At 42.4% G+C, this 23,023-nt stretch overlaps 1 protein-coding gene across 1 annotated transcript in view; it reads left to right on the top strand.

Annotated features, from left to right (window-relative positions):
* Nucleotides 1-16,756, top strand: part of TMCO1 (transmembrane and coiled-coil domains 1) — a 29,453-nt gene extending 12,697 nt beyond the window's left edge. Inside the window, exons 6-7 of the mRNA XM_060232537.1 lie at nt 8,851-8,995; nt 16,365-16,756. Coding sequence (XP_060088520.1) covers nt 8,851-8,995; nt 16,365-16,463 — 244 coding nt within the window. The 3' untranslated portion in view covers nt 16,464-16,756. The remainder of the gene's footprint in view (nt 1-8,850; nt 8,996-16,364) is intronic.
* The last annotated feature ends 6,267 nt before the right edge of the window (nt 16,757-23,023 follow it).

Genomic DNA, 23,023 nt, shown 5'->3' with positions numbered 1-23,023 from the left:
CATAAGAAATACGTCAAACATCGCGAGATCTTTTTACCAGTAAAAACGGGATTTGGTGGCAAGAAAAGCAGGAAGTGTTGGATGGAAAAGGGAAATCATTGAAGCAGCTAGCCTACTCTAGGACTATAATATCATAGAAAAACATCGGCGGCCATTGCTAGGAGGTCAAAATTTAAACAAAGTTTTTAAAGTGTTTGGGACATTAAAAATTGGTGAAGCTGACAGAGGTGACAATTATAAGGTAAATACTATTGGACATTATCACTGATAATTATTTTAGAAGCCTTTTGAAGGAAGCAGAAAGTCGCGACTGCCATTTTGGAAGAAATAAAAACTTTAAAATTTAATATCTGAGCCCAGGAGGCTCTGAGGACGGCAAAATTCGGCTTATTGAAAAGGGCAAGCCTTACTCTATCAAACCTGATAATTTAAATTTAATTTGGAGAGGTTAAAATTTTTGGTGTTTTTTTAAATGTCAGAGCATAAGTTAACCTGTGCAAGGACTGCCTCAATGGAGAAAATGCAAGAGCAATTAGAAGCAATGGAAGCCAGGATGATGAAAGGGGTGAGAGACATGATAACTGCTTCTAAAAAAGAAATTAGAAAAGACATTGAAGAGCTAAGGAAAGATATAGAAGATCTCAGAAATGAGACTGTGGTAACATCAAAGAAAGTGCAAGAGGTGAAAAGCGAGTGAAAGCACGTGATTCCACCTTGCTGAAAATGCAAGAAAAGGTGGCAATTCATGATGGAAACCCAGATACGTCTGAAAGGAGTACCTGAGGATGAAGAGACTGATTTGAAAGGATATATAATAAGAATAATTGCAGAATTTTTGGAGGAAGATCCTGAAGGAACTAGAAGCATGTATGACTATATGCATAGAGTGAACTCACTATATGCCAAGAAAAATAATCTACCAAGGGATGTGGTTATAAGATACATGACAAAAGAAATGGTGGGGGAAATCTTGAATAAAAATGTTGAAAAGACATTGATAGTGGGAGGCAGCAGAGTAAGAATCATGAAAGAATTGCTAAGACAAGTGATAAATGACAGAAAAGCATACAAAAAATTGATGGAAAAATTACGTGACAATGAAATGAGGTATAAATGGATAATACCTGAAGGTCTGAGCTTTGAGCTGCAAGGAAAAAGGATTACAATTTGCACCATGATGGATTACAAATTATTATCTTGGAATGTAAATGGACTAAATTCACCACAAAAAAGAAAGGCAACGTTTCATTGGATTAAAAAGCAAAATTGTAATATAGTTTGTTTACAAGAAGTGCATATCAAACAAAAGGATTACAAATTTTTATGGAATAAACAATGGGGACTAGAATTTTATTCATTGGCTGAACAGAAGTAAAGTATTAAACAAGAATTAGAGCCGAAATTAGTGTTTAGAGATAAAGATGGAAGATTTGTAGCAGTAGAAATAATATTAAATGCAAAAAAAACGTTGTTATTGGGACTGTATGCACCACATGGTGCAAAGGATGCTTTTTAAAAAGACATTATACAACAATTTGATGAACTGACTTATGACCAAGTTTTGATAATGGGGGACTTTAATGGAACAATTAAGAACACACTGGATAGGTCTGGGAGTAAAAAAAAAAAATAAGGAAGGAAAATTGCCGAAGTCTGTCTTTGAATTGGTCAAACAAGAAAATTTGGAGGATATATGGAAGAACTTTAATCCTGAAGTGCGGGACTATACCTTTTTTTCAGCAAGACATAAAACTTTTTCCAGAATTGACATGTTGTGGGGCACTAAAGATTTAGGCCTTATAACAAAGAAAATAGAGATTTTACCTAAAATTGGGGCTGACCATAACCCAATAATGTGGATTACAAAATTGCCTAAGAAGTTGAGAAGATGGAGATTGAATGAAGATTTACTACAGAATAAAGAAATAATGACATCTCTAGAAAATGACACTAAAGCTTTCTTCCAAATAAACGATAGAGGATATAGAATTTCAGACGGTCTGGGATGCTTAGAAAGCAGTAATGAGAGGAATATTGATTACATTGAATAACAAAGATAAGAGGGCAAAAGAAAAACAGATGTTGGACATTCAAAATGAAATAAAGAAAAAAGAAGGAACTGAGAAAAAGGCCAGAGAAAAAGAAAATTATAAGAGAGATTACAATATTACAGACGCAAATGAGACATTTGTTAAATAAAGAACTGGAATGGAATCTGAAAAGATTGCAGCAGAAATCTTTCGAGGGAGCAAACAAACCCGGAAAATATTTGGCCTGGCAACTGAAGAAAAAGAGAAAGTAAAATTATTAATAAAATTGTAGTGGATGGAAGAGAGGTCAAGGAATAAAAAGAGATCAAGAGAGGTCAAGGAATAAAAGAGAGATCAAGAAGGAATAAAAAGAATTCTTTAAGTATTATGCCAAGTTATTTAAAGGTGTTAAAATAAGGAAAGAAAAGATGGATGAGTACTTACAAAAGATAAAAATAGCACCCTTAGCAGAAAATATGCAAAAAGTTTTGAACTATCCAATTGAAAAAATAGAAATTGAAGCAGCAATTAATGCAATAAAAAATGGAAAAGCACCTGGGCCAGATGGATATATAGCTAATTTTTTTAAAACCCTCAAAGTGGAGTTAATCCCGAAACTTCAGAAATTGATGAATATAAGAACAAAAGGGAAAATACCAAATACGTGGAAGGAAGCTATTATTTCGTTGATTCCAAAGGAAGATAGAGATGTCACGAATGTAAAAAATTATAGACCAATTTCATTATTAAATAATGACTATAAAATATATACAAGAATCTTGGCAGAATGGTTTAAACAATATTTGATACATTTTATAAAGGAAGATGAAGCAGGGTTTCTTCCCAAAAGGCAAATAAGAGACAATATCAGAACTGTTGTAAATACTGTAGAATATTATGAAAGACATCCAGAAAAGGAAGTAGCATTATTCTTTGAGGACGCAGAGAAAGCATTTGACAATTTAAATTGGGATTTTATGTTTGCAGTAATGGAGAAAATGGAGCTGGGAGAAAGCATTATAAGAATGATAAAAGCAATATATACTGAACAACGTGCAAGGCTATGTATAAATGCTGATCTTACAGAAGACATGATAATTAGTAAAGGTATAAGACAAGGTTGCCCACTTTCCTCACTGTTTATAATGACTCTTGAAATATTACTGATGCAAATTCAAGAAGATAAAGAAATAGGATTAAAAGTAAAAGGATTTACTTACAAATACAGAGCATTTGCAGATGATCTAATGTTTATAAATGAAAACCCCATACAAGTCACACCTTTGTTGTTAGCTAAAATACAAGAATATGGGGAGTTGGCGGGACTTTGTATTAATAAAGAAAAATCAAAACTTCTATGTAAAAATATGTAAATATATAAGCAACAAGAATTGCAGAGATTAATAGGCTGTGAAGTTACCTCCAAGGTAAAATATTTGGGTGTGGAGATAACAATGAAGAATATTGATTTGTTCAGAAATAATTATGAGAAGCTATGGCATAAAATGTATGAAGATATGTTAAAGCAGAATAAACTTAATTTGTCACTGTCGGGTAGAATAGCCGCAATTAAAATGAATATTCTACCAAGAATAATGTAGTTGTTTCAAACTATTCCGATTGTGAAAGACAGTAAACAATTTAATAGATGGCAAAGAAAAATTTCAGAGTTTGTGTGGGCGGGGAAGAAACCAAGAATTAAAATGAAAATTTTAACAGATGCAAAAGAGAGAGGCGGATTTCAATTACCAGACTTAAAATTATATCATGAAGCAGTTTGCTTAGTATGGATAAAAGAATGGATAATGTTGTTAAACAAAAAACTCTTAGCGTTGGAAGGTCATGGAAATAAATTTGGCTGGCACGCTTATATGTATTATGGGGGGGGAAAGATAGACGGCTTTTTATTTTTTATAAGAAACAGCTTGCTAAATACATGGATGAAATATAAGAAATATGGAGATGAGAGAAAACCATTATGGATAGTGCCAGCCGAAGTGATAAAAATAACAGCTGAGATGCGTGAAGAAAGTGGTTGTCATATAATCAACTATTAAAAATACAAAGTGGCAAAATAGAATTGAAAACTGCTGAAGAGGTGAATAATAAATGATTGGTTTCAAATGCAACAAATAAAGAGCTTGGTGGAGAATGATATTAAAACTGAAGGAATAAGAAAAGAGCAAACAGAAATGGAAAAAGTTCTGCTTGGAGACAACAAAAAATTAATTTCAAAATTATATAGATTACTTTTAAAATGGTCGATGCAAGATGAAGTAGTGAAATCTCAAATGATTAAGTGGGCAATTAATGTAAATAAAGAAATACAGATGGAAATCTGGGAATATTTGTGGAAGAACTCTATGAAGCTTTCGGCGTGTCATAGTATTAAAGAGAACTGTTTTAAAATGATGTATAGATGGTATATGACTCCTAAGAAACTGGCAAAGATGAATAATAAGATGCCAGACAGATGTTGGAAATGTAAAAAACATGAAGGCTCTTTCTACCATATGTGAAAGACTTGTGAAAAAGCAAAAAAGTATTGGCAGATGATTCAACAAAAAGTTTCTAGGATCTTGGGATATGAATTTAAGAAAGTTGCAGAGACTTTTCTGTTGGGATTGCAAATGGAAAAGTTTTCAAAGAAGATAGAACTATAATTTGGTACTTGCTTCCAGCTGCTAGGACATTATATGCGCAGTTGTGGAAGCAAGAAAAAATACCAGAGAAATGGGATTGGATTGTAAAAGTTATGACATGGAGTGAAATGGACAAATTAACAAGAATTTTAAGAGACTATGATTTAGAAGTTTTTAAGATGGAGTGGAAAAAGTTCAGAAGATATGTAGAAAAAGAGTGAAAAATAAAAGGACATTGGGCAATTTTTGATAATGATTAAGTTTTAGAAGGAAGAAGAATATTAATTTTTGTTTTTATTAGTCAAGGGTACCTTTAAACATTAGTACTTTAAGTAAATAACACTGGCGGGGGTCAAGTAACGGGGGGAGGGGGGAGTAGAAAGTAATATATGGGATAGATAAAGGAAGTTATTAATGATGCAAGAAATATAATTTGTTACTATATGTTACCAAATAAAATTGTTTAACCAGAGAGACGAGTCTTGGGGTATTTCAGTTGTTTGTTACAGCTTGCTTTCTTATGAAATTCTCAGTCTTTCCCCCAAGACTGAAAACTGTTACTGCTTTGAAATCCAGCTTTGCATAGTTGAGTGTACACTTGGCTGCAGCTCAAAATTGTGGGTTACTGCTGATCCAGAAAGCTGATCTCTTGCAGGTAATTCTGTGTGATTAGGAAGATCCTGATTCGATTCTTGATTTCCTCTGTGAACTCACAAGGTGGACTTGACCAAGTTATTATCTCACAGTCACTTCTGCAGCATGGGGATAATTCTGATGTGTGCAACACCCCTGGAAACTGTAGGGTGTTTTTTTGTGAGGCTGTGCTGTCCAGGAACTCAGAGGGGAGGAGCAATGGTAAAATTTGACCTTTCTTTGGGTTGAAAAACAGCCCTGCTGTATGGCTGTTGAGAGATATTTCCTGCCTGTGCAAGTATTTGGTTTGTGGGACGGGGCATTGCTGCTTCTCAACTCTAATGGACAGGCAAAGAAGCAGCTTGTTTAGATAAACAAGACTTTCTGGGAATTTCAGTCCCCATAAAGTGTGAAGTGCTGTGAGGGACAGATACTGAACTGAGTATGTGGATCCAGGGGTATACAAGTGGGAATTTTATCCTCTTCTGTAATTGGCTACCAGCTTTGTGATTTGTTCGGTATCATGCTACTAAGTCTGGATAAGCCCTAACTGAAGCTAGAACAGCACCCTGAGCACATAACCTTTACATTAGGATGGTGATTCCTGGGGAAAGTAGATGTGACACCTCCTAGTATAACAGGATAAGAAGCAGTGTTGAATTCTGCGCTTGCAGTTTGCATGCATATCAGCCCCCTCAGCATCTCCAGCCAGACCTGAGAGAAAGTAGACCCTGCAGGGCTGTCTGTAATTAACAGTTTGCTGGACTGTGAGTAGCTTTGGCCGTCCCAGCTGGGAAGGTCACTGGCCTTCCCCCCTCCAGGCTGACTGTGGGGTTGCCAAAAAGAACTTGCTTGTTCTACTGCAGAAGTGGGCTTTCTTAAGAGTATTTTCAGGCTGTCGTTTGGGTCATTTGATGCCTGCCTCTCTCACCAAACACCAGCAAACTTGGACGCCTCGCTGTTTCCCTAGGCTGCTCACATTCCTGCATCCAGTTTGCATCCCTGACGACGTCAGAGTTGTCAGCACTCTGCCTTGTAGTACTTCCTGTTAACTTTTGGCCTTTCGGCTACGTTCAGAAGCAGAGGCAGGAACCATGTCGAATATTGCGATACCCGGGGGGTTGGGGGGTGGAAATCAAAGAGAGATAAACATCCGTTCCTAGCTGGTCTGCCAAAATACCTTTACTGTTGGCACTTGTTGGAAGCTCAGCTCCATGTGTTTTGCGTCTTCAGGAAGGAGTGCTTGTCTGAAGTTTACAGTATTAAAAACACCTGCTTGGACTGAGGAGGATGAAAAAGAAGGCATGCCTGAGCTTTGCATAGCCATGTGATAGAGTAGGCAGCTTTGGAAACTTTGGTTACCATAGGCCCTAGTTTCAGCAGTCCACATCTACTCCCAGGGTAACCTCAGGCATTATGCATTGCTGCATCCACCCTGACCCTGAAATATGACAAATCTTTCTCCTTGTTTGTATTGTGGAACCCCGCAAGGGCTTTCTTTTCCTTTCATCACTGGCAAAACTTATTCAATTTGACTTAGGAATTTCTTCCTTTTTCCCAATTGTTTGTAATTTATTTTGCATGTTGGCGTAAGCTGTTGCCATTAGTGGTGCATGCAGTGGTAAGCATCTAGATTAGGCTACTGCCATGCATTCTACCTGGGGCTGCCCTTGAAGACTTGTAAGGAAGCCACAATTGGTTCAGAATGCTGAGGCTGGAATTCTGGGTGGAATGAATCATAGGGACCATATCACAGCAGACTTGTTCCCCTTATACTGGTTCTCAGTTGGTTTCTGGGCTCAATTCAGAGGGCTGGTATTAACCTTGAAAGGTATATATGCCCAGCATAATTTAAGGACCAACTACCCCCATAGAGAAACCTACCAGACTACTACAGAAGTTCTGCTTTGGGTGCCCCTTATCATCTGAGGCTAGTCAGGTGGCAACCTCAGAAAGCAGCATCTCAGTCATGGCAACAAAAAATTGAAATTCTCTCCCAGGGAAAATTTGTCTTCCCCCCCCCCCCCCCCCTTCTTCTGTTGTCTTCCACCAGTGGGTGGAGACTGTTCTGTTTTGTCTGATGCTCCCTCATTGATTCTCTTTGACCCTTCTTCCCTTTCAGGTGTTACATGCTTATATTTGGGTTTAACTGTTTGTATACATTTATGTATGTTTAATCTTGTTATACTTGTTTTTATGCACTGACTTAAACTCTGGGTTGGGTGGAAAGATTGTTTTAAAACAGTTATAAACAAACAAAGTTCCAGTTAGTTTATCTAAACTTTGAGGACTGGCATTGGGGCCTGGATTCTAGCCTCCATTTTCAGCCTTCAATCAGTCAAGTATAAGTATGCCTTGGAGCACCTTTCCTAGGAGGAAAGAAATCCAAAGTTTTCCAGTTTAGAACAGAAAATTAAGGGGGATATGATAGAAATGTTTAAGTTATGTGTGGGTAGAGAATGGATAGGAAGAACTTCTCACTCTTTCCTGTTATTAGAACTGCGGGGTAGGGGACACACTCTGAAGTTGCTGGGCATTAGATATAGGACAGACAAAAAGAGAGGCTACTTTACTCACTGAGTAATTGTGGAATTCATTGCCATTGGATGTAATGATAGCTAATGACATAGAAGGCTTTAACGGTAGATTAGACAGATGCATTGAGAAGTCCATCAATGGCTACTTGCCATGGTTGAGCAGAGGGAATCTCCATATACAGAGGCAGTAAGCCCATGAAACCCAGTGCTAAGGGGCAACATCAGGAAGGAAGGCTTTGGCCTCTATCACCAGTTTGCTGGTTCGACGGACCACCAGGAGTGCTGGTTGGCTGCTGTGAGAAGCCTCATGCTGGACTAGATGGACTACTGGTCTGATCCAGCAAGGTTCTTCACATGGTGTGCCTTAGATTGTAGTTGTAGTAATTAATGAAGTCTTGGCCTTTAAACTTAGTGGAATCACCAGTGCATTGAATGAGTGCAGAAAGTTCTCAATTGGCTGAGAATCTTCTGTAGCTCTCAAAATACGTGTTGCTGACTCTCCTATGGCTTTGGTGGGTACTTTTTTTCCTCCTGGGATTTGCTTAATTCCTTAGAGACTCTGCTGACTTGTAGTTCAGCTGCAACATTTCTAAATTCAGCCTGCCAAGTTCAGCAGGAAAGATGGCTGCCACCAGTGTTCCCTCTAAGCTGAGTTGGCATGAGCTAGCTCACAGATTTTTAGCCTCCAGCTCACACATTTTTGTCTTAGCTCAGGAAGGATGACCCCAGAGCACACTAATTTATCCAGTAGCTCACAAAGTAGAATTTTTTCTCAAAAGACTCTGCAGCTTAGAGGGAACATTGGGTGCCACAGGGTCCAAACTGACATGTCACTTCAGTGCCCCAAGAATTAGAGGTCAAGATGTGTTCTCTTGAGTTCATGCGTTGGCCTAAATTGAATCCTCTCTGGTCAGTCAAGGTTGAACCTTTTCCTGCTGCCTCAGCCTGTGAGGGCTGGGCAGTCAGTTGCACAAATAACCCAGATGAGTTTCTGTTTGCCTTTCCCAGATTTGATGGCCGTGTGGTTGCCAAGCTCCCCTTCGTACCCCTGTCCTACATCCAGGGTTTGTCCCACCGTAATCTCCTGGGCGAGGATTACACGGACTGCTCCTTTATCTTCCTCTACATTCTGTGCACCATGTCTATTCGACAAGTAAGTATTGAGTCGTTATTGGTCAGTCCTACAACCTGTGCTTCCAGAAGCTGCCCACATTTTTCCTAACTTCCTCAGCCTTTGCTCAGCCACATTTTCCCTAGCTTCCTCAGAAGCTGCAACTACAGAATCCACCCCTTTCCTCCCCCCACAATGCATACATGCAGGATACATCTTGTTCAATAAACTCCTGCTGAGTTCCCAGTGCTGAACAAATGACAAAAATGGCTTGCTTTAGTGGTCTGCTTGGAATGAAGTGAGATAAAAGGGTGGGAAGAACAGGGTGGTGAAGGCTTTTGCATGTGTGGAATAGGTCTTGCAAATTCTTGGCTCGGCCTATAACCACAAGTATCCTTTCCCATAATTCTTAATGCATCTAGCATGTGTTTATCCTGTCCTCCTTGCAAGAAGAAGGGGGGCGGCATGTGTGACTCTCCTTCCCCCATATTACTTTCACAATGACCCTGTGAGGTAAAACAAGGAAAGTGGCATGATCCTGGAGGGACAGGAGACTTGTGTAGATCCCCTGCCATGGAAAGGGTGAGGGCAAAACTTGGACTGGATTTCCATGTGAAGCAAGAACAAAATGTGTGTACTGGTTTCACAGAGAGATGGAGGCTGTTTTTTACTGTTTGAAGCAAGGGAGCTTGTATGTATAGGGGGTATTTAATCACCCTGTGAGCCCTTCTCTAAATGTGGTTTCAGCTGCTCGTTAATAATCTGATGGATGTACTCTGCATACGTTCCAAGGCAGGGGTGGCCAAACTTGCTTAATGTAGCCGCAGTGAATAAATGTGAGATGTTTGAGAGCCGCAAGACATGAGTGTCAGATGTTCAAGAGCGGAAGGAAGATGGATGTAGGGGAGGGAGAAGTGGAAAGAAAGCAACTTTAAGTGCATTCTCCAGCTGGCTTAACTTGAAGTTCTTTGAAGAGAGAAATGCTTCAAGAGCCACACAATAGGTGTGAAAGGGCCACAGTTTGGCCACCCTTGTTCCAAGGTATGCCACTACTTAATCTTAACCGTTTAGAAGAGGCAAGTTGCATTTCCCAGTAACACTATGACAGTAGCAGTCTTCTGCATATCTTCACCTCTTTCTCTCTCTTCTGTCCTCCTTTTGCTTCCCCAATTTTCCTTCTGCTCTTGAGCAGCTGGGCTCTCTGGCAGGCATGTGCAGGTATGGCTGCTCTCATTGACTGCCATCCTCCGCTTCTCTTCCTCCCGTCCTTTTTCATATTCATCCACCTCTGAGTATCTGAGCCCGTTAGGGGAGGGTGGGATATAAATATGATAAAATAAATAAAAATTATCTGCAGCCTCTTTTTTCAGCACCTACACTTGCCGCCACATTCTTTATTTGCATTTTAGCTTGCCTTTCTCATGGAGGCTCAAGGAGCATTACGCAGTTCAAATCAGTAGAATAAACGGGATGGGAGATCCAGGAAGCAATTCAACAGTTAGGATTGTAGAGCCCTGATCTTGGATAGGCCAAGCTAGCCCAAGCTCATATCTTGAAAGCTAAGCAGGGTCAGCCTTGAATGGGAGACCTCCAAGGAGTAACAAACTCAGAAGCAGGCAATGGCAAACCGATTCTAAATATCTCTTGCCTTGAAAACCCTATGGATTCTCTGTACGTCAGCTGTGACTTGAGAGCAGTTTCCACCACCAACAGGATTGGAAATCTGAAAGCAAAGCTGAAAAAAAAGCAGAAATTAGACTTGATTTGCTTATGTTTTGCTTTTCACAAAGAAATGCTTAAAGGATTAGGGATCTCCAACTCCAGAAAGACAGCTGTGAATGGGAATGCTGTGATCAGCATACACACCATTCTGAATAGTTTCATTATCACATAATGTAGTGTTGTAGAGAGGCTTGACATAAGATGTAAATATGCATCCTCTTTGTCACATACTTCTATGCTGTTCAGGATTTTGCCCTTTTTTAATGGCCCTATTTAGGAGATCCAGCTGTTTCCTCAACCAAAACAGCTGGATTATTTCTGCAAGGGATGTAAATCGCCATGTATGTTGGCGGCCACCCACTGGCATCAGGATAAGTCCAGTGGCCTGAAAATGCAGGCAAGGGGAGTGAAAGAAAAGAAATAACAAGTACGCCCTTACAGGAATCTGTTAAAAATTTTCAAAAGCTTGTAATGTGAGGCTGGCTTATGGAACCCTAAACTGAGTTTACCACCTGCACACCAGGATCAGTACTACTTTGGTAATGCTGTTGAGATTCAGGGGGTGTAATCAAGCGTGCTTTGTTGCTCTGTGTGTTCCTATGGAAAGCCTGGGGGGTGGGTCTCAGTGCAAACCACCTAATTGTTCTCTTTGCATGACTCAAGAATGGCACAATTTTTGTTGTTATTGCTTGAACCCTACAGGTGAGGGTTGGGTGTTGGGTAGTATCAAGTGCTGCTTGAGGTACTCGCAGAGGGTAATCCCATATGCAACTCAGATTATTTCACAGGCTGTTTGTGCTGTAGCTCATCACCTGTGTTGACCTCTGAAACCCTTCCTACCTGCGTGCCAAGGAATTTTGGACAGATTGCTGGAGGAAGGAAGACGCATATTAGTTAAACTTCTGGCCCAGGGCCGGGGTAGGTTAGGAGAGGCTCTTACACAGGATGGATTTTTTAAAAAACAGTTCGTTCTTTAAATAATTAGTACAGTCATCTTTTCTTTTTAAAAATAGCCTAGCTTTAAATAAAAATCTGAATCAAACGCAAAGGTAATAACTGGTAATTCCAAATGCCTCTTGCTTCTTTGCCTTTAGAGAGTCAGTTTGGTGTAGTGGTTAAGCGTGCGGACTCTTATCTGGGAGAACCGGGTTTGATTCCCTACTCCTCCACTTGCACCTGCTGGCATGGCCTTCGGTCAACCATAGCTCTGGCAGAGGTTGTCCTTGAAAGGGCAGCTGCTGTGAGAGCCTTCTTCAGCCCCACCCATCTCATAGGGTGTCCGTTGTGGGGGAGGAAGGTAAAGGAGATTGTGAGCTGCTCTGAGACTCTTCAGAGTGGAGGGCGGGATATAAATCCAATATCTTCTTCTTCTTCTACAGCTGAAGGTTTACCTGACACACACAAGGAATTGGGGTTGATGGCTCACCCACAATATGTTAATGCCCGTTATCCTGGTGCCAGTTAACCAAGGTCTCACTGTACATAATTACCTATATTTGGAATCCCACCTTTCTTTTTTGAAAAAAACATACTTTAGGTGGCAAGCATGGCATCTAAATTCATCAGCTGCGGGAGCCTCATGGTATCTTGCTCTCTGTTGTTGAGGAGCAAGCTGCTGATGGAGCACTTGGGCAGGCTGATCAAAGGGTCTCTGATGCATTACTGGTGCTGCTCTTAACTTTATCAGTCAGAATTTACAGATTGGCCTGGCTTGTTCTTCCTATTCTAAGGCAGCTCACTGGACAGTTTGTCATGTGAACGCATGAAGCTGCTACACCAGTTTTGGTGTAGTGGTTAAGTGTGCTGACTCTTATCTGGGAGAACCAAGTTTGATTCCGCACTCCTCCACTTACAGCTGCTGGAATGGCCTTAGGTGAGCCATTGCTATCACAGGAGTTGTGCTTGAAAGGGCAGCTGCTGTGAGAGCCCTCTCAGCCCCACCCACTTCACAGGGTGTCTGTTGTGGGGGGAGAAGATATAGGAGATTGTAAGCCACTCTGATTCAGGGAGAAGGGTGGGGTATAAATCTGCAGTCTTCTTCTTCTTTCTACTGAATCAGACTACTGGCCCATCAAGGTCACTACTGTCTACTCAGTATGGCAGTGGCTTTCCAGAGGTCTTTCAGATCACCTACTGCCTGGTCTTTTTTAATGGGAGATGCCAGTGACTGAATCTGGGACCTTCTACATTCAAAGCAAGAGGCTCTTCCACTGAGCCACGGCCACTCAGGTGGTGCCTGAAGTGATCCCTGTGCTTCATCCTCTGATACATAGGCGTGTGAATGCAGAGCACGGGTCAAAGTGCTGGCTTGTTGCTATATGGCTGAGTTTTCATTTGACAGATAACTAAAGTGGTCTGGAGCTGTTAATAGGGACCAAAAGTCTCTGGAGGTTTGGAACTTAGAGATGCATGGAAACGTGCGCACACACACATACCTGTCCATGGGTGTGAGGCTCAAATCACCTGAGCCCAGTATACGACAAGACCATTTTTGCAGTGTTATAACTGTAGCTTTGTTAGATCATAAGGAAAAGACTGCAGGCAGATTGTGAGCTGGGATGTATGGAATCCAAGGCTTTTTTTTGTAGCAGGAACTCCTTTGTATATTGGGTCACACACCTCTGATGTAGCCAATCCTTCAACAGCTTACAGGGCTCTTATTACAGGGCCTACTGTAAGCTCCAGGAGGATTGGCTACATCAAGAGGGCATGGCCTAATATGCAAAGGAGTTTCTGCTACAAAAAAAAAGCCCTGACGGGATCCATAACTCAGCTGAGAAGAGCAGCCCACATATCTTCAGAAACAACTCTGCCCAGAGAGATTCGTCCTTTGGTAAAGAAATACCTTTATTAACAGAAACACAAGTTGATACAATTGCAGAAAGCTCAAATTTAAATTCCTAGGCTGCCCTATCCCACAACCTAAGGGCAATGTAGGGCATTCAAGAATCCCCTTTCCTTTGCTCGGTATCAATGTGCTAGGTCTGCATCGAACTAAAACTACAACAGTGGATGTCATGTTGATGGCTGCTGATCCATTACTTTTTTTCAGATCAGAGATCCAGCGGCATTCTGCATAAGACTAGTCCTAGTGCTTGCTTTCGTTCAGCCGCTGGCAGGAATTTGTTGTCTTCTGAAGCTGGGCAGTTGCTGGCAGGTTAACAGCGGGTCACGTGTCTCTCTTCCTTCAAGGAAAGGAAAAGGTCAATGAGGTGCAGTTAGCTTATGGGAAGCAATCCGTGGATGTGGCTAGGAAACAGATGCGAGGCTCTGTAATGCTTAGAAAGAGCTTGGCCCAGCAAGAACACCTAGGAGGGCAAAGGTAGCAAAATAAGGCTGTTGTCCTTGAGAACGTTTGCAAGGAGAATGCTTCAGGGAAGGGTGTTGGAAGCCATGGCCCTCGGCGACCTTTGACAAATGAGCCCCACTGCTCTTGGATGCCTTGGCCTTGGATATTCTGAGGTAGAGGAAACGCACAGCGCTTTGGCTAGAATTCCACTTGCTTCTGACCCAAGGCTGATGTGGCCTGAAATAATCTCCCTTACGACCGAGCAACTTCCTCTGTGCCGTTTCCATCTCCCCCTCGCGCGTCAGTCCCATCTCTGGGTTCTTCCTGCCTTCCTGTTGAGGGTGTGAAGTGCAGCACGGGAGCCCTGAAGCGGCTGGGAAAGTTGACTTAACATCTGTGCTGGGTGTGAAGATGCACATCCGCTCCCATTTCTCTTTCTCCTCTTCTCCCCCCCCCCCCCCCCAATGCATCAACCTGCTTGATTAAAAACAATCGCTCTCAGGGTGATCCTCTTCCCCTTCTCCCTTAACTTGAAGGGATGGGATCTTGAAGGAAGCTGTTTACAGCCATGCCAGTCCAAATGCAAACTCCAAAAAGTCAAGCTTATGGACTGTGTTCCTGCGTGATCTTGAGCAAAACCCCTTCTCTTACAAATGAGTGTCAGTTAGTGCGGCTTGCTGTCCTGTTCCCCATCCCTGTACATTCCTTAGCAAGCTTTTCACTTTGTCTCTAGCTATTCTAAACCTAAAGAAATTAATTAACTTTCAACTCTCATCAGCAAGGCACTGGCACTCATTGTGGGGTTGTACTGCTGGCGAAAACATTTACCAGGCCAGAGTTAAGGGCGGATGCTTCATACGAGATCATCTCTGGGAGAGGAGAAGAAGCTGTGTGGGTCCAGGCCTCTCTTGTACCAGGGCTAGACTGAATATGAAGTTATTACAGTTGGCAAAGGTCCCTTAAGGCTGGGTCAGGTCTTTCAGCAAAAACCTTCAGGTCTTTGACTCCTAGATTCTCAGATCTGCATTTAGGGTATAACTGCATCTGTTTAACACTTGGTCTGGTGTAACCTACCAAGCAAGGTGGATTGCATCAAGTTTATGGCCCTTGGTTATATGCCTCTCAGTGGCTCTTAGACATAGTGACCAGATTAATCCTCTGTGTTCATAAGCATTGCTTCTAAGCATCTACCATTAGGGAAGAAACAGCAGGGGGAGGCTGGCCTTATTGTGGGCTTCTTAGGAACAGGGTGTTGGACCAGTTGGGCCTTTGATATAGTCTAGTAAGGTAGATCTCACACTTTTATCTTGCTGTTGAATACGGTTTTGGTTCCCAACTGCCCTAATGATGAGATGAGGATTTCTTTGTTCAGGACTTGGCATGCAAGTTTTAACTTCACTGCTAATGGAATAGTTCAAAAGTATTTGAGTTTTGTGGGGGGGGGGGGGGAAATCTGATCCACTTCCAGAACAGTCTCATGCTCGTCTTATCAGTGTTGGATCCAAGTCCCCGCTCTTTAAGAGTTTGTGACTTGGGCTCACCTGTCCATAGATGGAAGCATTTCCATCTGCAGATTGGATTCCCACTTCCTCCTGAAGCCCAAGTTGTCCCCCAATGATCCTGGCCTCTTTGGCTGCATCGGCAGAGAGGGGAAGCAAGAAAGCCATCCATAGAAATGGTCTGGCAGATCCAAGCTCCTCTCTATTTACAAATCAATCATCATTGTACCAGCCCATAAAGTCATGCTTTTTATTCTGCCCTCCTGTGGGAAACACGTGGTGTGTGTCTTATTTTAGTCTCACTTTTCATCCTGTGAGGCAAACAGAAAACTCTGCATTTATTTCTGACATTCAGCTCTGTTCTGTCATCTCTAGCATCCTTGGGGTGATGCCTGGCACTGCTGAATGAATGTAAAGCTTTGTGTAGGAAGGTGGGCTCTTCTTAAGCTTCCATCACAATAAATTACTCTTATAAGGTGGCTCAAAACTCTTGGTCATTTTGGACTCAGCAGGCTAAAATGGCCAATTCCTCCTCCTGACGCTGCTATTCCTCCAGTGGAAACTGAGTTGGGACTTAATTCAGCTGCTGCAAAACCTCCCAATGTAGGCATGTTTGAGATAATTCCTTTCTGTTACTTTTGCATTTGCAACATTCATTGATCTTATTGTGTTCTGCTTCCTTCTTCCATAAATAAAGCCAATTAAATTATTTTGATTTTTTCTCAAGCAGTTATGGTAAGGTGGACTGCCGCTCTGCTTCCTAGGCAGACTTTCATGGCACAGTATTTTTGATACATCAGTTGTTTATCAGAGTGGCATATACACCAAAATCACTTTCTTGTATATATATTTGGCTCTTGTTTGAAAGCAGCACTCACTTCTTATGTCACTTTCTTGCCAGAATATCCAGAAGCTGCTAGGCTTGGCTCCTTCCCGAGCCGCCACCAAGCAAGCAGGAGGATTCCTTGGCCCACCACCTCAAGCTGGAAAGTTCTCCTGAAGTCTGAGAAATAATTCCTGTCGTGTCTCACCAGTTGAAGAGAGAAGGGAAGAAAATCCTGGGGGTTTTGCATGAAGTGTAGACTGTGCAAAAGACTTTCTGAACACAACACTTGGATGGCTTCAGGTGATCACATGTGTTTTAAAGACTTTTTCTTTCTTTGCCTGATCTCAGCACTTCCCCCGGAATGCTTTTGGAAAATGTTGGCAGAGATTTCAGCGGTGGAATTCCCTCTTAGAATAATCCGATTGTAATACCCTCAGGGTGAAAATTAAAAAAAGAAATGCATGTAATTTGTCTTTATGATGTAGTTCTGATCTGGCTCACACTGAGTTAATGTAACACTTTGTGCATCTGATGGAAGGTGTGGAAACGATACTCTGAGCAGGACTTTCATCCCACACTGGCTGGTATAGCATTGGGCCTTCCAGGGGCAGGCATCTGTGTTGCATTTATGAACTCATTATACACAACATCTGTGTGGTCAGGGCTACTGCTCCCTCATTGGGGGAGCAAGTGTCCGAACCTGCTCCAATAAAATACTGCAGTACCTCCATGAGGAATCCAGTTTTTTAGATAGCTAATCTCCTTCCCCCTCTGAAATGTCAGCAAAATTTTGCTTCTGCGTTCAAGTTTGTAGATGTGTCTCTTGAGGACAATGGCTACATCTCCCTAAAACTTGAGAGTACTTCCTTAATCTTTTATAGCTTTGTTCCCTGGCATGGTGTACCAGCCCCGTGGCGCAGAGTGGTAAAGCTGCAGTACTGCAGTCTGAGCTCTCTCTTCATGATCTGAGTTCGATCCTGGCAGAAGCTGGGCTCAGGTAGCCGGCTTAAGGTTGACTCAGCCTTCCATCCTTCCGAGGTTGGTAAAATGAGTGCCCAGCTTGCTGGGGGGAAAGTAGAGATGACTGGGGAAGGCAATGGCAAACCACCCCATAAAATGTCTGCCATGAAAACATTGTGATGCGATGTCACCCCAGAGTCAGAAACGACTGATGCTTGCACAGGGGACTACCTTTACCTTTTCTTTTCTTTTTTGTTCCCTGGTGTGGCCAGCAGGGTGGCAAGTGGAAAGCTGGATCTGAAAGTCAGCTGCTGCTTAAAACCTGCTGATGAGAGTGTGTTTTCCAACCAACTTCTTGGTGCTTTCCTGAAGCTTCTGGTGACTGATTTGGGCAGCTTTTCTGTTTGCTCAGTAACCTTGAAGTCCCTGCTCCTTTTCTTGCTGAACAGCTCTCCTTCCTTTTGAGTCAATGGGGCTTTGGGGTTTTCCAGTTCTCTCTGCGTTAGCAGGAATGGAATCTGCAGCTCTCTGCATCTCCTGCGGGAAGAATTTCTGTTTTATTTTTTGCAGACCCATCTTTCAAATAAAAAAAGCCCCTGCAGGTTGTTTGCAGCAAATTCTCAGTAACTCGAATAAAATGAAGAGAAGCATTTCAGAAATGCCCAGCTAACAGCAAATCCAGCTGTCCGTTTCCACTTCACCATTGCTCAGTCTTGCGTAAAATTGTGGTGTAGTGACTAGAATGTTGGACTAGATCCGGAAGACCAGATTTGAATCCCTCCACTCTGCTTTGGAAGCTTGTTGGGTGATCTTGGGTCGGTCTCACAGTTTGGTTTCAGCCTAACCTACCTTGTGAAGATAAAATGGAGAGGAGTGTGATATAAGCAGCTTTGGGTTCACAACTGGGAAGAAGGGTGGGATACAAATGAAGCCAAGCCTTCCAGAAAACACAGGTCTTCCTACCCATCCGCAAGGGCCCTTCAAGAAAGCAGCTGTTCTCAGTGTCTGAGGGAGGGGCTTCTGTGGTTGGAGTGGCAGAAAAAGCCCACCTGTGGACACGCGCCAGCAAAGCCTCCTTTAAGGCTGGTTCCCAGAGGAACGTCCCCTGGACCAACTGCAACTCTAGTTGGTTAATATGGGTAGAGGCTTCAGGATGCAACGTCTGATTCTTTTTGCTGCTCAGAGGGAGACTAGGTGGCAATGAGCACTGCTTCTGCTTGTTTGCCTTGGCCCAGGCAAAGGGCAACAAGGAACAGTTGGCAGCCACTGCCTGCCCTCTTATTCAGGTAAGAGGGTAAAGGCACCACAGGGGTATCTTGCTAAGGGTTCCATCGGAATCTAAATCTGGCATTTACTGCACAGCAGGGGAGGAGAAGGGTTCCATAAAGTGACATTTATTTCAGCATGAGCGTTCACGGCTTGGGGTTCATGCTGAAATAAGCATCGGTCATGTTCAGTGGAACCTTAAAGATAAACATAGCTGCCCTTCAGCGGTTGCCAAACTAATCTCTGAGAGATTCGGAGATGAGTCATTTCTACATTTCCTTCGCTTCTTCCTTTGGTGGAAGAAAAGTACTTACTAGCCTTCTCTTAATGGAGGTTACGTGAGTAGGTTTGGATACTAGAACTACCAAATGGGCACGAAAAGCAAGAACTGCAACCGTCATCCCAACCCAAGGATGAGCTGAGCTGACTTGCTTATCCTGGCATGCCTTTTATTTGGGATATGTGAGAAGGCCAGCCGAATGGGGGCAAGGGATTACCAAATTGCCTTTGTTCAGAGCATATTTTGGGAGCTGTTCACAATCTAATTCAAGATAGAAAACCTGGATCTGAGGTTCTGTTCCCATGTTATAAAGTCTGTGTGCCCACCCCGAGGCCTAACAATCAAATGTACTTTGGGAGTTCTATTCTCAGACCCTAATTCCCAGGTATGTGGAGAGCCAGTCTGGTGTAGTGGTTAAGGGAGAACCGGGTTTGATTCCCCACTCCTCCACTTGCAGCTGCTGGAATGACCTTGGGTCATCCATAGCTCTGGCAGAGCTGTCCTTGAAAGGGCAGCTTCTGGGAGGGCTCTCTCAGCCCCACCCACCTCACAGGGTGTTAGGGAGGAAGGTAAAGGAGGTTGTGAGCCACTCTGAGGTTCAGAGTGAAGGACAGGAAGGGAAAGGTCCCCTGTGCTAGCACCAGTCGTTTCCACCTGGGGTGACACCGCTTTCACAAGGTTTTCATGGCAGACTTTTTTACGAGGTGGTTTGCCATTGCCTTCCCCAGTCATTACACTTTCCCCCCAGCAAGCTGGGTACTCATTTTACCGACCTTGAAAGGAGGAGTCAACATCGAGCCAGCTACCTGAACCAGCTCCATTGGAGTCAAACTCAGGTCATGAGCAGAGAGTTCCAATTGCAATACTGGAGCTTTACCACTGCACCACAGGGCAGTCAGAGTGAAGGGCAGGGTGTAAATCCAATGTCTCCGCTTTCTCCTAACTTAGATTGGAACTGTAGTATGGGGAGTGGGGACTTAAGCATTTCTCCTGTGCCAGTTTCCCAATCAAAAATGGCCCTGGGGTGATGCTGTTTGCCTTCTTGGGGAACCTTCAAGCTATGTAAACTTCAGCAGATAGTCATATTCCTGTTTCATTCAAGGGGGAAACAAAACCAGGAGGGGAGGCTTTGAACTCCCTCTGTCAATTGTCTCCTTGCTTTTCTTGATTAGAATCTTACCTATTACTTGGTACTTTCCTTCAGTCTGCATTCATCATACTCTGCCAGCAGAGTGGTGCTCACTGTCTCTGAGCAGATGGATTACCCTTTTGACTGGATCTTGTCTGATCTGTGCCCTGTATGGTAAAGCTGTGGTGCCATGAGGAACTTGGCTTTCTGAGGTCGGTCTCAACATCCTCATTTATTCCGATTCTGACCCTGATAATTGGGTTTGAAAGGTTTACAGGGTTTACAAGAAGCCTCTCTTTGTAGCAGTGCCCTGCTATCGCTTGGTCGTAGCTTTTATTTATATGCACATAGCATTTATATGCAACTTTTCTCTTAGGACTCAAAAGTAGATTGCAAAACAATATCAAAACTCTATCATGTAAACTAATCCGCATCTGAAACACAATACTTAAAACTATCGGCTATCTTACAATTCCATCCTCAAATGTGTTATTGGGCACTTCGGGTGTCCCTCAACAATGATAGAAAGTGAGTTGTGGGATCCCATGAGCATTGGGATTGGTGCTGTTCAATTCATAACTGTTGTGCATCTGAGGGTGAGCAGTTTGATGGTGCCAAATTATTCATAAAAGGTGAGAACCAAAATGGATTCCTAAGAGCTACAGAAGGAGCTCTCCACATTGGTGAATAGGCAATAACCATGAATGATGTCCAGTGTAGGTAAGTGAAATGTGATGTACATTGGACCAAAACTGAAAAGGATAGATCAGTGAAAAATTTTGATGGTGTGAGCTGTGCTGAAGGCAGACTTAGTGCTGAAGATTATTAGGAAAGCAGCTGAAAATAAAACGGTGAATACTACTGGGGAAATGAGTAATGACTATGGGAAATTGCACAACTTCAAAGTGGACAATAAAGAAATTGAAATTGTGAAAGATTTCTATTCCTTGGCTTGCATCATCAACCAAAAAGACTGCAACCAAAAAATCAGGAGGGAGATTTAGACTGAGAAGGGCAGCCACAAAGGAGTTGCAAAAGGTCAAGATCATTCATATCATATTCCCCATTACTTTGTATGGATGTGGAAGCTGGCCAAGGAAGAAAGTTGATTCATTTGAAACATCATGTTCTGGAGGAGAGCTTTACAGACGGTGTGGACTGCCAAGAAGACAAGTAGGTTCTAGATCAAATCAAGCTTGAACTCTCCCTAGAAGCTGAAACGACTTAACAGGCGGTAGAAAACAAGAGTTCAGTAGCACCTTAAACAACTAACATTTGTGGCAGGGGATGAACTTTTGTGAGTCACTGCTCACTTTTCCAGATACAGCTGGAATGTGCATCCATCTGTCCTATATATTGGAAAATGGAGTGATTGCAGATGCCAAATGACATTAGCAGGCACATGAAAACTGCAGGTGAATGACAATAGCAGGCATGATTGGATTAGGTATGATGTGCAAAGGCGGTAGTAGGCATGGAGAAAAATCAGTATTGTTAATGAGACAGGAAACCTAGATCTCAGTTCAGTCCTGGTTGATGCATTTTCTTGAGCTTCACTATCATTTACATCCCAATGGTCTTTTTTTCTAATCTCCCTTTGAAATTCCTTTGTAAGAGAACTGCTACACTTAGGTCAGAAACTGGATGTCCTGGAAAATGTCCCCCCACTGATTTTTTAATGTTGTAGTTTCTAATGTCAGATGGGTGTCCATTAATTCTTGTTGAAGGGACTGGCCTGTTTGTCCAATGTTGAAGGGCATTGCTGACACATGATGACATAAATCACATTAGAAGACGAGCAGGGGTATGAACCTGAGATGATATGGCTGAAGTTGTTCAGTCCACTGATGGTGTTGCTAAGATCTATTTGAGAGCAAAGTTGGCCGCCATATTGGACTCACATTCTAATTGCTGGACTCACATTCTAGCTGTATCTGAAGAAGTGAGCAGTAACTCACAAAAGCTCCTACTCTGCCACAGATTTTGTTAATCTATGAGGTGCTACTGGACTCCTGCTCTTTTCTACTGCTACAGACAGACTAAAATGGCTACCCATCTTGATCTAAACCAGGGATGGCCAAACTTGCTTAATGGAAAAGCTACATAGAATAAATGTCGGGTGTTTGAGAACTGCAAGACATGAATGTCAGATGTTTGAGAGCAGAAGGAAGGAAGGAAGGAAGGAAAAGTGATGGTGTAGGGAAGGGAGGGAGAGGTGGAAAGACAACTTTAAATGTATTCTCCAAGCCTCCGGCTTCCTTGGCTTGGAGAAGCGATTTAAAGAGAGAAATGCCTTCTCCAATCTAGCCAATGGAGCAATGGGGGCTTCGAGAGCCACATAATCTGTGAAAGAGCCACATGTGGCTCCTGAGCTGCAGTGTGGCCACCCTGATCTAAACTGAGGCAATCATGCTTTGGTCACATAAGGCAAGAGTCACTGAAAAAGACAACAATGCTAGGGAAAGTTGAAGGCAGGAGGAGGTGGATTGACTCAATTAAGTAAGCCATGGCCCCGTCTGCCAATCATAGGATGTTTTGTAGGTCATTAACTCACAGGGTTGCTATAAGTTACAAGCAGTTTAATGGCATTAACACACACACAGTATTGAAAAGCGCTGTATAGATTGATGATGTAGCTTCATTTGGAACACTGTATGGTTCTGGTCAATGTACTACAAGGAAGAGGGTAATCAGGATACTTAAAACATTGGAGCACTTTTCCTACGAAAGGCTGAAGAGACTGGAATTTTCAGTTCAGGAAAAAAGTTCAGGGTGTGTGAGGATTATAAAATTACTCATGGGGTGGAGAAAATTGTGTATAGAGTGTAGGTGGTTAACATGTAGCACTATGATCTGAGAAATTCATGTTTGAATCCCCATATGTGTCATGGAAGCTTGGGGTGTGCCCTTGGGCCTGTCACATCCTCTTAGCCTAACTTACCTCACAGGGTAAGGATAAAATGGAGAATTAGGTACGCTGTTTTGGGTCCCCGTTGGGGTGAAATGCAGGATGTTAAATAATAAATTGAATAAATCAAATAATAAATATAAATAAAATTATGCATGGGGTGGAGAACACTGAGAACTTTTTCTCCTAGA

Source organism: Heteronotia binoei, chromosome 2 (assembly GCF_032191835.1).
Source record: "Heteronotia binoei isolate CCM8104 ecotype False Entrance Well chromosome 2, APGP_CSIRO_Hbin_v1, whole genome shotgun sequence".
Classification (NCBI taxonomy): domain Eukaryota; kingdom Metazoa; phylum Chordata; class Lepidosauria; order Squamata; family Gekkonidae; genus Heteronotia; species Heteronotia binoei.
Note: the sequence above shows the minus strand (reverse complement) of the source record. Positions and strands in the feature narration are given on the sequence as shown.